This window comes from Schistocerca cancellata, chromosome 9 (assembly GCF_023864275.1).
Source record: "Schistocerca cancellata isolate TAMUIC-IGC-003103 chromosome 9, iqSchCanc2.1, whole genome shotgun sequence".
In the NCBI taxonomy this organism is placed as follows: Eukaryota; Metazoa; Arthropoda; class Insecta; order Orthoptera; family Acrididae; genus Schistocerca; species Schistocerca cancellata.
Genome location: NC_064634.1, coordinates 25,339,378 through 25,355,626, shown reverse-complemented (window position 1 = coordinate 25,355,626; position 16,249 = coordinate 25,339,378). Strand labels below are relative to the sequence as shown.

The following is a 16,249-nucleotide window of genomic DNA, read 5'->3' as shown; positions in this document are numbered from 1 at the left end:
TTCCTGTCTCTCTGTATCTCCTCCATGTCCGAACAACATCGCTTTGGTTCACTCCGAGACGCCTGGACACTTCCCTTGTTGAGAGCCCTTCCCGGCGCAAAGTAACAATGCGGACTCGATCGAACCGCGGTATTGACCGCCTAGGCATGGCTACAGACAACACGAGCCATGTATCTCCTTCCTGCTGGAATGATTGGACCCCGTCCAACAGACGCTGCTCATGGATGGTTGTTTAGCGACATCTGTGAACAGTCAAAGGGACTGTGTCTGTGATACAATATCCAGAGTCAACGTCTATCTTCAGGAGGTCTGGGAACAGGGGTGATGCAAAACTTTTTTTGATGAGGGTACTAAGAACGGGAGGAGCCCCAACAAACTTGCCACATCATAGCACTTGAAGTTTACAATAAAACTGGAAGTAGCTGTCTACGCAATATGCCTTTTTCTGCTTCTAGCCCTTGAGAACTGACAAATTAACGCGAAAAATAGATCTCTTCTATCTCAGTTTTCACCCTGTAGCACTCGATATTCTTAATGCCCCAGTGTTGGCATGATACTCGATTACAGCGTGATCTTTAAGCAGAGTTTAAAAAAATTGGATTCAAATGGGTAATATTGGTGATTTTTAAAAGTATTCAACCACTTATCACTTTAGTGAAAAGCAGCGTATGGTGGACGGCCTACGTTTGCATTTATTTGCTTATTTAATTTAATATTTTGATTCTATGTATCTTTAAACACAGCAGAATCGTAATTTTTCAATCTTTGTTCGATCTCTGCATTTATTACAGGAAATAATAGGAAAAAGAATCCGAAAATTTGTCATCGCAGGAACTGGTTATTTGGAACGGTTTTAACTGCCAGGTTAAACTGGTGCGTATAAAAATAGACATAACCGAAAACCGCTTGTTTCAGCGATGACCGCCATCCCTAGCCCGCTGGTAGCAGTTTGACGACCACTGTTCTGGACAGAAACTGTGCTGTCACTGACAAGCCTTTACAAACGCCCAGTTTTTTTTTTTGGGGGGGGGGGGGTTGTGAGAGATCTTTCGGTAAGGTTCTGTTACGATAGTCATTGAAGGCTTCACGCCTTGCTCTACTAACAGCCAAATACTTTTCATTCAGCACGTATCTGTCTCGAGTCGTCTGGTATGTGTTACAGGTATTATGCAGTTGTCGGTGTTACTTTGGAAATTTCTTCACAGTTAGGTATAGAAAGGAGGGTCACTGCGTCGCTGAAAACTCGCGATACAGCCGTTGGCGTTGTGTTAACAATTTATTAACGAACGTCTTGAAGTGAGTTACCGGGTGGAGCTGGCAGACGGCTGCAGGCGGCGTAGAGCGGCTTCTGCCGGGCAGGGGGCCCGCAGTTATAACCCGCCGGTATATTTAGCGCCGCCCGGGACCCGAGCTGGGGCACCTTGTCCCCGGGAAGCGAAGCTGCCCGCGGGAGGCGTGTTGCGGGAGAAGGGCGCCTGCCAGCCACAAGCCTGCCGGGGCTAGTCATCGAGTCCTAATTATCGCCTCGAAAAGCTGCGGAAGTCTGCATACTGGCTGTTCCACCTCGATAATCAACAGACGGAAGAAGTGTCGGCCGTCAGGTCAGGATATTTCAGGGACTGAGCCAATATTTGATATACCAAAGAAGCAGCGTTTGTGACCGAGCGGTGGCGTTGTCGTGGGGACAAAAATTAAAAAAAAAAGCCCCTTGAACGGCTTTCCGCGACGCTTCGAGACTTGATAGCCGCCTATAGCCTCATTGTTAGCACCTCAACATAAAAATGGGCCAATCGGGCGTCCCCTGTCATTGGATGCGATGTGGAGGGGCATGTGGTCAGCACACTGCTCTCCCGATCGGTTATAGCTTTCTTTACCTTGGAAATGCCACAAAATGGGCGAGTAGCTTCTCAGTTGGTTCAAATGGTTCAAATGGCTCCGAGCACTTTGGGACTTAACTTCTCAGGTCATCAGTCCCCTAGAACTTAGAACTACTTGAACCTAACTAAGCTAAGGACATCACACACATCCATGCCCGAGACAGGATTCGAACCTGCGACCGTAGCGGTCGCGCGGTTCCAGACTATAGCGCCTAGAACCTCTCGGCCACCCAGGCCAGCCTTCTCAGTTGGCCTCAAGAAGTTAGTTGCACCTCGTACTAGTCCTTCCACCAAGAAAAAATTCCCTTACAGTACCTGGAATCGAACCCGGGTCCCCCCGCAAAGGACTCAGCAGCGCTGTCTGATCAGCTAACCCTGTGATAGTTGGGCTTTCGCTCATTTCAGCGACGGTGAATACACATATTTCCAATGCTCCTTTCCTTCACGGAAATATACCCAGCATTCGTCTATGGTGATTAGACGGCTAAAGAAGCGATCTTGACCGACTCACATAGCTGCATCCTCTGTCACGTTCAGAATGTTGTGCAGGTTGTTCAGAACTGATACATGGCTGATTTAAACTGTTTGCAATGTCACCTAGATTGTGATACACCCTGTCTTCGAGCACCGGTGCCTCCACTTTCCTCGGGATTACCGGTTCTTCAAAGAGAGCTGGTCTGCCACTTCGTTCTTCATCGCTCCGACTTGTTTGACCACATTGGATGCACCTGCGTCTCACTGCCACTGTGTAATATGACAGTACGACGTTGCTGTTCACCTCCATCAAATCAGCATACATTCTTGCAGTGTTCGTTCTTCTGTCGTATCGCGACGAGCATGGGACTTGTCGCAGCATTATACAACAATAATTTTTGACAGACACGCTGCCCTTACGCATTTTCCGTTCTGCAGTGGATCTCTACCGGTGTTTGCCCTTAGGAAACCAAGAAAAGAATAACAGTACGCTGGTCCTGTCTGGACGCATATGGTAATAATGTCGCCATAGTTCACGTTTCCGCATTCACCGCAACATGTCGCTGCCTATATACCCGTTGCATATACACAGCAGTAACGCCCTCAACGGTAACTTTTTGACCGCTGCTTATACACTTTTACATCATCTTCTATATTCCATCTATGGCGTGTTTGCGTGTGTGTACGCGCGCGCTTTACACAAGTGTTTAGATGGGTTCTTCGAAAAAGACGAGGCCATGTCCTTCTCCATCTTTGCCTAAATTCGAGCCTGAGCTTTGTTTCTAATCACTGCGTCGTCGATCGCGTCGTCGATCCGACGTTAAACTCTAATCTTCCTTCCTTTATTCGTATACGGTGGAAGGTACCTCTCGTACCTCTACAATACTTCCCCGCTGTTCCGCTGGCGAATAGTGCGCATGAAGTGCGACCTCGGGTGAACCTTCCGTATGATGAGATCTCTGATTTCCCCATCATGGTCATTTGGCGATACGTATGTGGGGGCAACTAATATTTTGCATAATATAACGCTGTCGGAAATGTAAAAGTAAAACGCCTCTCCGTGATACAAAAGGTTCATTCGAACAGTAGTTTTGAATAGTCCCTCCCTCCTGGGTCAATTATATTTCCTTAAAAGCCCCTCAAAGAGTCTCAGTCTAACGCCTCTTTTCTTACTTGACTGTATAACACCCTGACGTTGGCCGCTTGGAGTAGCTGGCGAAACGTTGAATCATATTACATGACTCACTAGCACGTTATTGACATATCTCGGCAAATAATTTAAGTGGCTGCAGGAACTCAGGGAAGTTATACTTCAATCTAGCCAGATCGCGGTTTGATGCAATGAAAACTAACACCCTGTCGAAACCTATATTATAAATCATGGAGCGGTACTCTAGTTGCACGAGGATATGAAAGAGGCATGGGTCGCGGTCAAATTGGGGGACTATCCTGCCTCGCACCTGAAGGTACTAGGACACCTTGTAAATCTACAACCTGGACGGCACTCTAGCCTCGCTACTTCTGTTGATAATTCAGTGTCCGCTTTCCTACTTAATCAGTTCGATGTGACAGTAACTGCAGCATGTCGAACAACTTAGGTCAGTGACCTTGTCTGAATTACGTACACCTTTTAACTGAACGAGACTGCGCAATGATTAAGGCAATGAACGCGTATTCGGGAGGTGCGGGGTTCAATTCCATCTTGGGCCACCCAGATTTAGGTTTTCTGTGGTTTTCTCAAATTACTTAAGGCGAATGACAGGAGGGCTCCTATGAAGAGGACAGGACCGTTTCATTTCCGTATCTTTGTCCTGTCTGCAGCTTAAAATCCGTCTCTAAAGACCTCGATGTTGTTGACACGCGAAATAGTAATCATCCATCCAATCTCTCGCGGAGAGTTTCAATTTCCTACCGCGTTCGATTTCAGGATGATAACGCTCACACAAATGAACCAAAGCTTAGTTTTATTAAATATATGTATCCTCTCTTGGCGGCATAAGTAAATCAGACAGTGAGTACAGACTTCACGGAGCAATTTAAGGAGTTATTTACCAACTTCAGCTGATGATACATTGGAAGATAATTCCATTAATCACTCTGGTTGTTATACGTTCACTGTCATTATAACACAATCAGCTGATTTCAGCTGTTTCCCATTTTCAAGTGCTTACTCCTATACTCGTAAATGTGTACTTGTTTTCGGATGTATACAAATGTCGATGGTTTTTTTAAATATGTAACAGTCGTAGTAAACATGGGCAAGAACTACATTCCATATTAGTCAATGCTTTAAAATAACATCACTGTCGTATGTACATAAAACTGCGGCTCTTGTTACTACGACTGTTACGTATGAAAATGGCAGATGTACATTTGTACAGACTGGCAAAGGGCGACGATACAAATTTACGAGTGTAGGAGTGCGCACCTCCAAGTGTCAAACAGCCAAAATCAGCCGATAAAGGTACAAATGATAGTACTTTTATAATAAGCGTGGTGGAAAATGGAATTTTGCTACAGTACGTTTATGCCTGTGGCATCTGATAACGAAAACATATTGCTCCATTTCCTTCAACACGCGCTTCTTCGCTGCAAACCACACACTTATCTCAGAGCATCGATGTTTTTATTAAATATCGCACACTAGTTTGCTCCTTTTCTTTGTTTGTTGATAATAACGGTTAGGCAGCTACGCTTCCAGCTGAGCTAGGATCTTGTCAATTAACCAGACTCCGTAGTTGTGACGGCTTTGTGTTCATCGCTGTGATGCGCCACTCATCATTTAAAAGATCTAACTACAAGCAAAACGTTGCACTGACGTCTCTACTGTCACTGACGTATTGGGCACTTCGTTGTTTGTTCCGTAGTTGAATTATACAGGAGGGTGCTACTGTGTGTCGAGTGAGTGACGACGTCAGTACCTATGTGGTCATAATTCTAGATTACCTTAGATCTGTCCACATTACATTTAGTTAAAAGGTAAAGTTACACGGGCCCGATCGACCGCCGTGTCATCCTTAGCTCTCCACCCTCTCTGTCGTTGTCAGGTTTCTTGACTTTGGAGGAGCCTAAGTCACTCAAGTAGCTCCTCAGTTGGGCTCACAATGCCGGGTGTTCCCGTTCCAGTCCTCCCTTCATGGAAAAATCCTTGTTAGTGTCGGTAATCGAAGCCCGTGCCCCCGCATGGCAGTCAGTAGCGCACACTACTCAGCTACGGAGGCAGACAAACATTACATTTACTTTTCCCAAATGTACCTGTCTTCCATTTTTCACAGGCAAGCGTCTTCAATGACTGAATGTACGAAAGACATTACAAGCTATACACAAGGGGGCAACCACAATCTGAGCTCTTATTGTTCATTGGGCTATTAGACGAGGTTGCAGGTAACTCCAAAACTTTAATTTAATCTTCATGACTAAATGCACTATAACCAGGAACTATACCATGCCGCTATCCCTCTCTAATCTCCTATTTCTGGACTCTCTAGATCGTAAAAAACGATAAATGTTAGTGACTCCTAGTCATTATGAGCTACAGCAATGTTTGCCGACGATTCTGTTCGTACATTTGGAGAGTCTTCTCTCCGACGTAGCTCGCAGCTGCTGACCCTCCCGGACGTACTAGGTCTTGGATGACAGACTGCCAGGTGAAAAATTAAGTCGCTATCTGGGGTTTACTTGTGTCAGAGAAACGTACAAAGGAAAGTCCTTGTTGCTTATATCTTCATAAAGAAGTTATTTATAGCTTTGGCGACTTGTTGTCCTACCAGTAGTTCAGATTAACGTCACACAACAGTTGTAATCTCGAATAGCTTAAACGAATTTGAAGAACACGGCGTGACTGTGGCGCTGCACCACAACTGTGCATTGTACAGGTTTCCGGCTCAAGTAACAGTTATTAAAATCCGGAGTGAGGATGTCTTGCCTCCTTCCAGGTTTGGCGAATTGTCAGATTCTAAACATATTTCTATACAGTTGCTAAAGCGTACCAATGAGCTAAATTTTCTTTCTTGGGACAAATTAAAGAGTTGTCCACACGTCTTGAGGTGTACTAGCTCGAATTTTATCTTTTAAGCTTTGTTTTGCAATCGTACACGTCGACACATCTTATAGACATAAAGACATGGGTGCCGATGCGGTGTGAATTCACAATGCCTGCCAGGGCCTGCAGTTACTAAGAGCCTTGTCAGTCTGCACCACGTGGATTTTCTACAAAGTTGCAACAAATATAAAACGTCAGCTTGCCTTTGTCAGTTAAATTAGTGTTATAATAAAATATGCCTTTTGTATTCAGTCTGTTTAACATACGATTTGACGATAACAAAAAATAATTTTATGTTTTAAAACCTGAACGTATTCTCGTCACCGCCGTAACCAAGAGAGAAATTACGTTGGACTGACTTGTGAGTACTTGAGTATCTCTGATAACATCTCCTTTCAATTGTGATCGTCGCGATAAGGATTCTGTTCGGCTGATACATGCTGGCTATGCACATGACGATCCTCATCATACGTATATGAAAATCATTCTGAACTCTTCCTTGTTGCTTATATCTTCCTCTGTTCGTCTGTTTTCCTCTGCCCCGACCAAACTGACTTACTCAGTAACCGTCGCTTGGCCGTTTAACCTCCCCTTTAACCTTTTGTACAATAACTGTAAATACGGAACGCTAGATGTTTACGGAAGTGCTCTCCGTTGAGAGCAGAGTTTACGAATTTGGTGTTGTGAAATCATAGTTACGTCGTCACTTCGGTCGCATACCAAAATCTATAATCCAAATAGCTTTTTCTCAAGCGTTAGACAATGACTGTCAGCAGATTCTGAAAATGAGAGGACTTGGATCCCACAACTGTACCGAGTAAAATACAACATAGTGTTACGTAGGTGTATTGCGCGTTATAAGAAGAGTGTCGTTTGGGTTTCACGTCGAATTACAGGAGTGACCGAGCACAGACGGGTACCGATACAAGTTGTATAAGTGGAATCAGTTAATCATCCAAATTTTTGGGTGTACATATTGATGAAAACTTGAACTGCAAGAAGCATATTATTGAGATGCTCTGACATTTAGGTTCAACTACTTTTCGCCGCACAGAGTGGCCGAGCGGTATCAGGCGCCATGTCACGGATTGCGTGGCCCCTCCCGTCAAAGGTTCGAGTGTGTGTTGGTCTTAGCATAAGTTAGTTTAAGTAGTGTGTAAGTCTAGGGACCGAGAACCTCAGCAGTTTGGTCTCTTAGGGAAATCAAACACACACACACACATAACTACTTTTCCTCTTCGTATAATTGCAAGTCTTGGAAACAAACGAATCTACATCCTAACACAGCGTGCATATTTCCACTCAGTAATGGCTTATGGGATAATTTTTGCGGGGTAATTCATCACTTAGAAGGAAAGTATTGATCGCACAAAAGCAAGCTATAATAATATGTAATCTTCTCCTTAAGTCATCTTGTGGGCACCTCTTCAAGGGGTCATGCATTTTAACTGGGGCTTCACAATAAGTATATTCGCTAATTAAATTCGTCATACGTAATCTATCGCAATTTGAGAAGAATAGTGATGTAGTGCCTACAGCACTAGAAGCAAAAATAGCGTTTTTTAAGCATTATTAAAGCTGCCAGTGACTCGGGAAGAAGTACAAATACACCAACGAAAATTTTTGATCATTTTATCAATAAAATAAAATGTCTGACAGATCGTCCACGCAAGTTTTCAGTCTAAGTTAATATCATTTGTACTGGGCAACTTCCATTCAATAGAAGAATGAATATTTATTTAAAAAACTGGTAGCCTGTAATAAAACTAGTTTTAAGTATAGTTGCAGAGTAATACTGAAAAAAAAGTTCCTTAATGTTATTAATAATCACGTATCTTTTAAACTGACTCCTTCAACACCATTTGAATAAAAAATCTTTCAATTGATCTATAGAACGTGTAATTAACTAGCCACCTCGTTAGCTATTGTTGATAGACTCGAAGCAAAGGAAACTTCACTGAAGAGCACCCAGAGGCCTGACGTGAACTGGACTGTGAACTAGTGCGGCCGCACGGTCAGTGCTATTTTGTGACGCCGACTGGGCGGCTTGCTTGCCAGACTGTCGTTAAGTGTGACTGACATGGGCTATCAGCAGTGTCGCTTTCCCTCACTCTGTGACACACTATGGACAGGTTTGAAATTCGGTCTACGACACTGCCGCAAAGCCTGGTGATCATAATCTCGAGATTACTACCTCGTCTGGCCATGTCACACAGATACATTCGTTGAATATTTCCTCACCAACAGGATTTTAATCTACTATCTTTGCTCAAATTTGTGTTAGAAACCTCAGGTACGGAGGTGGGTGTTGTTTTGAGACTGGGGACTGGAAATTAATACTTCACAGCGTAATGCAACCATCCGTCTAACATTTCAGCTCTCTTAACGTGACACACGTAAGGAGCGATCGAAAAAGTTCCCATTCGAAGGTCACACTAACCCCTTGCTTACATGTCAGTGCTTATATACCAGTATCGGAGTCGCAGTGGGTTGCATCTATGCCGCGGCAACAACTTCAAACGGAAATTTTTTGATGCCCTCAAACGGAAACTTTTTGATTGCCCATTATATTAGCTGCAATTGGTGTCTCACGAATTTTGTAACGCCAGCAACGGTCTATAACATTCAAATGTTGTTCCTCATCATTCAATCTTTCGAAAATTTGGCAGCACTGATTGAAAACAACAGCAGTTGACGGCAAAGTGAAGAAAAGAAAAAGAAATGAAATATAGCTCAAACAGCATCACGGTTTGGTCTTAAATAGTTGGACTACTCTTTAATTCACACTCTAGTTACAAGGAAACATTAAAAACATGGCCTGAGTTGATGAATAAAAGAGAAATTGCTAAAGGGTATAGGGAAGCTAAGATCACAGGCAACTACCGTCAAGTTGCTTAACGTGAAATAAAAGCTAAGAGTATGATTTCGAAAGCAGTAGACAGACAATGGCCGCGTTGCAATAACACCAGTAGGAAATCTACCGATATCACAACTATCTACGAAATCCATGGGCGAAGAAAAGTAATGATGATGACGAGAGTGAAAGAAAATTAAGAACGAGGTGGTTGTAAAAAACACCATTACATTGAGACAAGGCAGTGATCGCTGTGCACACGGTATAGTATGTACGGTAAAATTATCTCAACTTAATGGCTTAAACACTGAAATCAAGCAGCGTTTTCGTCGCCAACGGGATTTGATCATATTTCGTTTTGATAAACATGTCCCGTACGTACACTGGGGTGCCTCGGAAGCCTTTAGCTTAGCTCGTACATCTTTGCGCCGCGATGTATGCACACAAAACACTTCACTGTCGGCCATGTTGCATAAGCTATAGGCGGAAGACTGACGGTATGCGTTTGATTGCTTACAGAGCGAACATACTCGACGTGGTTCATTGGACACAGATATCTTTCAAAACTGTATGGCAGTCAACTTTATCATTAAATACGCGTGATCAAAGTAAATACTAATAGTGACCTTACAGAAATACAGTGGCTGTTTCCATCAGATACATTTTTTTCTTAACGGTTATATACAGGAAGGGAGCTCAGCGAAAAATACATCACAACATTATTTCCTGTTCATTTCGCACACGGGTTGAGACGAAACAACTGTCTCCAAGCTCCCGAGTTCCTCCGGTCACGTACACAGGACAGGCAGCAGCCGTTTCCGGGAGCGGTCCAGCTCTTGCTCTATGGTGTAGCGAGTTGCTTCGTACAAGAAGTTTTTCATTACTCTTTTCCCGTTTCCACGAATGACGACTGACATTTCTCAGTAAGCAAATTGATTGGTCAAGAACCTTCATGAACAGATCCCCATCTGCGTCTGTGACGCTGTAATCTTTCGGGAGAATGGACAATTCTCGAGACTTAGCTAAGTGAAAGATTTAGCTACAGATTCTGCCGGAGATTAAGTGTCCCTTCTCACAAGTTTTCCTGTGATATGATGTCTGACCAGTTACCACCTTGGAACTGAATTCAATACATTTCATTGTTATAAACAGCACTTCTTGAAGAGTGGCCTCTGAAACAACGTTGTACTTATGACATATCTTGCGTAACGCCAAAATCAGACGTAAAAAAGACTGATAAGCTTTTTAACGTGATTCTCAGTCAGCGTTGGTTTTTCTGAGTGACGCGAATATGTCATTTTGGTTGTAGAAAGTTGCTTCAGCTAGACGCAGCTAAGTGTTCCGCCACTGAAACGGACTGAAGTCATCCACAATTTCGCACATTGGGTTACAGAAAAAGGCTGCCTTGTGCTATAGCTTTAGTCACAGTCATCGCATTTCTCGATAGCAAAATGTCCCGGTCTCTGTAAGGAGAGATACCTCTGTAAGGAGAGATACCTCTCAATCTCTCTCGCGAAAAATTATCGTGCTTTCGGCTAACTGTAGGATTCGAAATGCACTGCAACTACATCATTTGCTTCGACAAGGAAAATGGACATTTGTGGTAATTATTATGTGAACGAAACGATGTCTCATGTCATAAGAAGAGACAGACTATCATTCATATACGAACCAGACATTCTTACGACTTCGGGTGAAATTGCACGGCATACACAATAAGACATGACAGAGAATACATAGTTGAGCCATTAATTATTTCTCTCAATGCCGAGTGGAAGGAAGGAAAACGAGACTTGAGTAATAGCTCGATTAAGTATTTAGAGTAATTCACAGTTTCTGTTTCGATGTTTAAGTGATAGTATTAAACAGACGAGAAATTATTCATTGCTGCCGACGGTCTACAGCTATCTACTCTTTACAACGGCGTTGACTGGTTTGTTCTAAGTGGCCCCCTTTCAGTTCTCCAGTAAGGAAACGTAACATCTGTTTCGTGGAGTGAACAAGAACGAGATCATTTGCACTACCAATGAAAACGCGGCGTTTTCTCGCTCAGAACGACTGGAATGGTTGAAGAACTGGGTTCGTATTCAGAAGCTATCCTGATTTAGGCATCCCTTGGTTTGAAACCAGTGTCGAGGATAATTTGTTAAATTATTGCAAATGAAAGCAGCTGCCAAACATTTTTACAATTTTTCCCCAGATGGATATCATTAATAAACCCAATTTTAATCGTCACGCACAAGTATTCCTATATGTAGGTGCCGCATTTACGCATGTGATTGTTCTGTTCTGTTTGCTCATTTCCAAACGGGACTGTGGAGTAGTATTGAGGTGGGATTATTGTTTAACTGTTTGATGTGCCTTCGATATCGAGGCCGTAAGAGAGAAACTATCTTAGGTGGACAAGAATAGGAAAGAAAAACTGTCCCGGCTTTACTGAAGGAATTAATCTTGCATTAATCAAAATTTATTTACGAAAAACATGGACAACCTAAATCAGAATGGCCGGACTTGAATTTTAATACCGCTACTTCCGCTGGTCCAGTGTAGACCATGCAATCTCGTTCAGTAGTAAACAAGACATTGGATTTTAGAAGAGTGTGAACGCTAAGCGAAACTGTCACTTTCTGCGAATTACACAAGAGAGAGCACATTTTTGCCGACTCTTGCGCCAGTTCGCGGTAAGTTTCTTTCACTTCCTCCATGTGCGAAATCCAGAAGGAACTGGTCCTTAGAATTGACTCTGAAGGAAAAGAAGATTAAGGTTCAACATCCCGTCGATAATGGCGCTATCATACTTACACTTTTCCAGTACGCGGAAGGAAGGAAGATTAGGATTTAACATCCCATTGTCCTCTTCCCAATAAAAGCCCAGTGGTTTCACCACTCCATTGCGCTCGGTTCCTCTGCATCGGCTCCAGTGACTAATTTTATGTTAATGACAACCACGCGATCGATATGTTGGGCTGTTGGTAACACACTCTTGTATTCTTAACTAACATTGGTTGTCGAAATTGTAATGAATGATTGTGTGTTAATTATCTTTTTCTGAACGTTTTTGTACAGGTATTTTGGAATTTTTTCAGTAGTATACCGCCAGCTGAAAGTAATTAATAACACTTGTGTAATCCCCATTCACCTCTGATCCAACCTGGCTGTTTTCATGCTTTGTAATCTTGAGACATTTGGATGCTGACACTAACAACAATTGTGACACCGTTATCCTACAGATAAAGTCCAATCAGCACCTTGTAACGATGCCATGAATAACGTCGAGTAAAACTGGTGATCAACAAATGTGTTGTGCCAAGGAGAACTACTAAACACAAAAAAAGTGATCAACACATAGAATCTGATACCGTCTACAGTTATACTGATAGCCAGCAATTCTTGAATGAATATTCAATGTTTTGTGCTCAAGCACTGGTTGATACGCTGTAGCGTCCACAGGAGTCATGGTCTCAGACACCGCTTTTTCATCTGTGCTCCGCAAGCCACCGAAACGTGTATGGCTGAGGGCACAATGTGTGCCTGTTCGTTTTCCCCTATTCTTACTCCTTTTGCGGGAAGTATGCGCAACGAAAAATATTCAGCATTCTTCTGTTCTATCCAGAATTTCTCTAACTTTAGCATTGTGGTCATTACGCATTATATATGTTGGCAATGCTACAGTGATATATATATATGGAGACTGAAGCAACGAATCAAAATCTGTACCAAGGCCAGAATCCGAATCCAGGTCTCCTGTTCACTGGCACGTGCTTTAACCACTATGCCAACCTGGCACAGTGTTTTTTCACAACTGTACAGAGTACCCTGGCACGCCTCCCTTTAGAATCCCAATTCCAATTCACGCCTCAGTCCACTTGGCATTCCCCCTAAACTCTTGCAGCATCGCAGAGGCTCGCAAAATTTATTGGAACAGAGCATCAGCATTGAACGAAATGGGGACTCATGCCTGATACCTAGGCAAAGGTTTTGATCAAATCAAATGGGCCGAGGCGGGAATGGCAATTTGCATAGAGCAGGGAGGTGTGCTGGAGTAGTCAGCGCAGTTCCGCAAAGCAACTGTGCCAGGGTGGCGTAGTGGATAGCGCATCTGCCTTGTGGGCAGAGGCCCGGGTTCGGATTCTGGTCTACATACAAATTTTCATTCGTCGTTTCAGTTTGCAATTATACATCATGTTTGGGAGTTGAAAAGATCTCTGGAACCGTATAGTTCTTTGATGTTTCTTGACTCATTTTGGAAAGTGGACTTCTGGAATTTTGTGATTATACGTCTCTCCAAGTACCACGAGGTCCTTATTAGAAAATCTACGCTGTAGCACAGGCAGAAAGGAAAACACCCAGTGAAGATGGTACAAGGGACAGACAAATGAAAACAAGACGGATGGAAAAAAGTAAGTAAACTGTTATTTCAAAAGTGATTGACATAACTCCTACTACATTTATCCCACTGAGACAAGACGGTCAATGTCTTCATGGAAGAATGTTTGCTGTTGCCTACAGAACCGTGACTGTAACACAGGCATGCACCTCTTCGTCCAAAGGGAATCGATCGCCACGAATGTCTTCCTTCAGGGCTCAAAAAATTTGGAAATCGCATGGGGAGAGTTCGGGACTATTTGGAGAGGACCTCTCAGCAAAACGTCTGCAGCATTGTCTAAAAATGTGGGCGTGCCCACATGTTGCTGAGGTTGTTTCGACAACGCTGCAGAAGTTTCACTTTGAAGGCCTTACACATTTCTCCATATAGTCCCGAATCTCTCCCCCAAGTGATTTCCATATTTTTGGAGCTTCGGACGAAGAGGTACACGGCTGCAGTGATGGTTCCGTAGGCAACTGCAAATATTTTTCCACGAAGGCACTGATCATCTTGTCTCACAGTAGGATAAATATAATAACAGTTACAATTATTTCCCAAGTAAGAAACAGTTTACTTACTTTTTTCATCTGTTTCGTTTTCATTTGTCTTCGTCCTTGTACCATTTTCACTGGGTGTTTTCCTCTCTGCCTGTGCTACACCGTAGAATTTCTAATAAAGACCTAATGGTTCACGGAGAGCTTTTAAACACAAAATTCCAGAAGTGTACTTTCCAAAATGAGCTAGAACCGAAAAATATTGGGGGGGGGGGGATAGTAAGAGATATAGACGAAGTTTGGTCTCGAATGAAGGCGGAGTTCCAGTAATAATTTTACCTTCAAGGCACCAGAGCTTCAGAAGGCAATGACAGTGGACTCAGATAGGTGTTCGAACAGACTGCCACATCTGAAGCACAGCTGTTAGTTAAATTTGAGACTTCAGTTAATTACTGTTCTGTCTTCAATCTTTATTGCGTCAATTTTTTTTCTTTTTTCACTGCAGTGAATGTGTCTGCCACTTTGGAGGGACTGGATGAACGCGGTAACGTATTCTGGACACTGTTGGAGTATTGTCACGAAACACTGTTTAGACAACAATCACAAGCACAGAACACAGTGCTCCCACGTCCGACGCGCGACCTGCCCTCGCGGCACTCCGATACTGCTTACCTTTTGGATGACGAGCGGCATGCCGAAGTCCTTGCCGCCCTGCAGACGGAAGCCCCAGGGCTGGGAGTCGAAGCGGGAGAGCTTGACGTTGATGAGCTGCGCCATGGCTGGAGCGTGCGTGCCTGGCCCGAGTGTTGTAGTGTGCTGCTGCTGTGTGGAAGGGTCGCCGGCTGGATTCAGACTGGCGCGCCACCGCCGCCGCCGCCGCCGCCGCCGCGCCGGCAGCCGGCTGCGCGCGCACGCGTGACGTCACGGCGCGTGCCGGGTGCAACAGGCGGCCCGGGCCCGGCCGGCGTGGGCGCGTTCGCGATCGCGTTAGTGCCGCGCGTCCGCCACCGCGTATCGGATTCACGAGGCCTCTGTCCGCCCCCGCCCCCCACCCCCCACACCAATTCAACATTCTTCAAAGAATCGAACTCCCGTCTAGACAACAGTTTCAAACGTCTGATTACGGTACAAATGAGATAATATGTTAAATATTTGCGTGTAAACGTTTTATGATTGAAGGCGCAAAACCATAATTGGTTTCATTACTTTCAGTTTATTCACCCACATTATTTTAAATTGTGGGCAACCGCAGCCAAATTTCCACATTTTGAATGAAACGATTTGCACCGACCGTAAAATACCCTTATTGAAAGTCACGACCGGTCTTCGCATCAGCTGAAGACGCATCCTCAGGTGAACTGTACCAAAATTACAAAGAAAAAACTTTTCCTTGTAAAATTTTTTCTTTATCATTTTTGTACAGATCATTGAGAATGCGTCTTCAGTTGAAGTGAAACCGGTCGCGATTTTCAATAAATTTATGCTCAGCCTCTGCGGATCGTTTCATTCAAAATATTCATCCAGAGATTATTAAAATAATCGGAAATAGTAATAACAATTACGTCAGAAACAATTAAATACACTCGATGCTAAATTGTTTGGAAATACAACAATTCGGTTAGAAACGAAAAGTTATGCATCAATAATGCATATACCAGAACGAAGTATTTGTCGATTATAATGACATCCATGTTTACTTTTTTAATTTGGTAATCGTAGGTCGTAGATGGTAGGTAGAACTATCTTCCATCAAAGATTTTTTTTTATTTTGTAAACATTTATACAACCAAAACTGACAACTATTTATATTTTCTGAAAAGCTATTTTTTTTCCTAAATTAAGTGTCAAATAATGATCATCAGTGGTTTATGTGTGTACTACTTGCAAAATGCGTTACGAATAAAGTTAGTAATAGAGAAGTACAAAATTGAAACTTGATATGCGTGGACAGTGAAGCTGCCTCCAGTTGGGCAATCCGCACCCATACTATACTCTTCAGTACCTGCTGCTGCCTCTGCACTGTGTCTAACCAGAATTCCAGCTGGACGTGGCACAGTGCAGCCTAGAGCTCCTTACAAGACACCAAGCAGCCTGTGCTCGATTAAGTCAGACACTGTCTAGGACACCATCACGGACAGCAAC

The 16,249-nt window shown here is 43.5% G+C and overlaps 1 protein-coding gene across 6 annotated transcripts in view; it reads right to left on the bottom strand.

Moving 5' to 3' along the window:
* LOC126101076 (PDZ and LIM domain protein Zasp) overlaps positions 1-14,998 on the bottom strand; it is a 276,320-nt gene extending 261,322 nt beyond the window's left edge. For all 6 annotated transcript variants that reach the window (XM_049911753.1, XM_049911756.1, XM_049911751.1 and 3 more), the window contains exon 1: positions 14,780-14,998. In XM_049911753.1, coding sequence (XP_049767710.1) covers positions 14,780-14,884 — 105 coding nt within the window. In that variant the 5' untranslated portion in view covers positions 14,885-14,998. The remainder of the gene's footprint in view (positions 1-14,779) is intronic.
* Between the last annotated feature and the right edge of the window lie 1,251 nt (positions 14,999-16,249).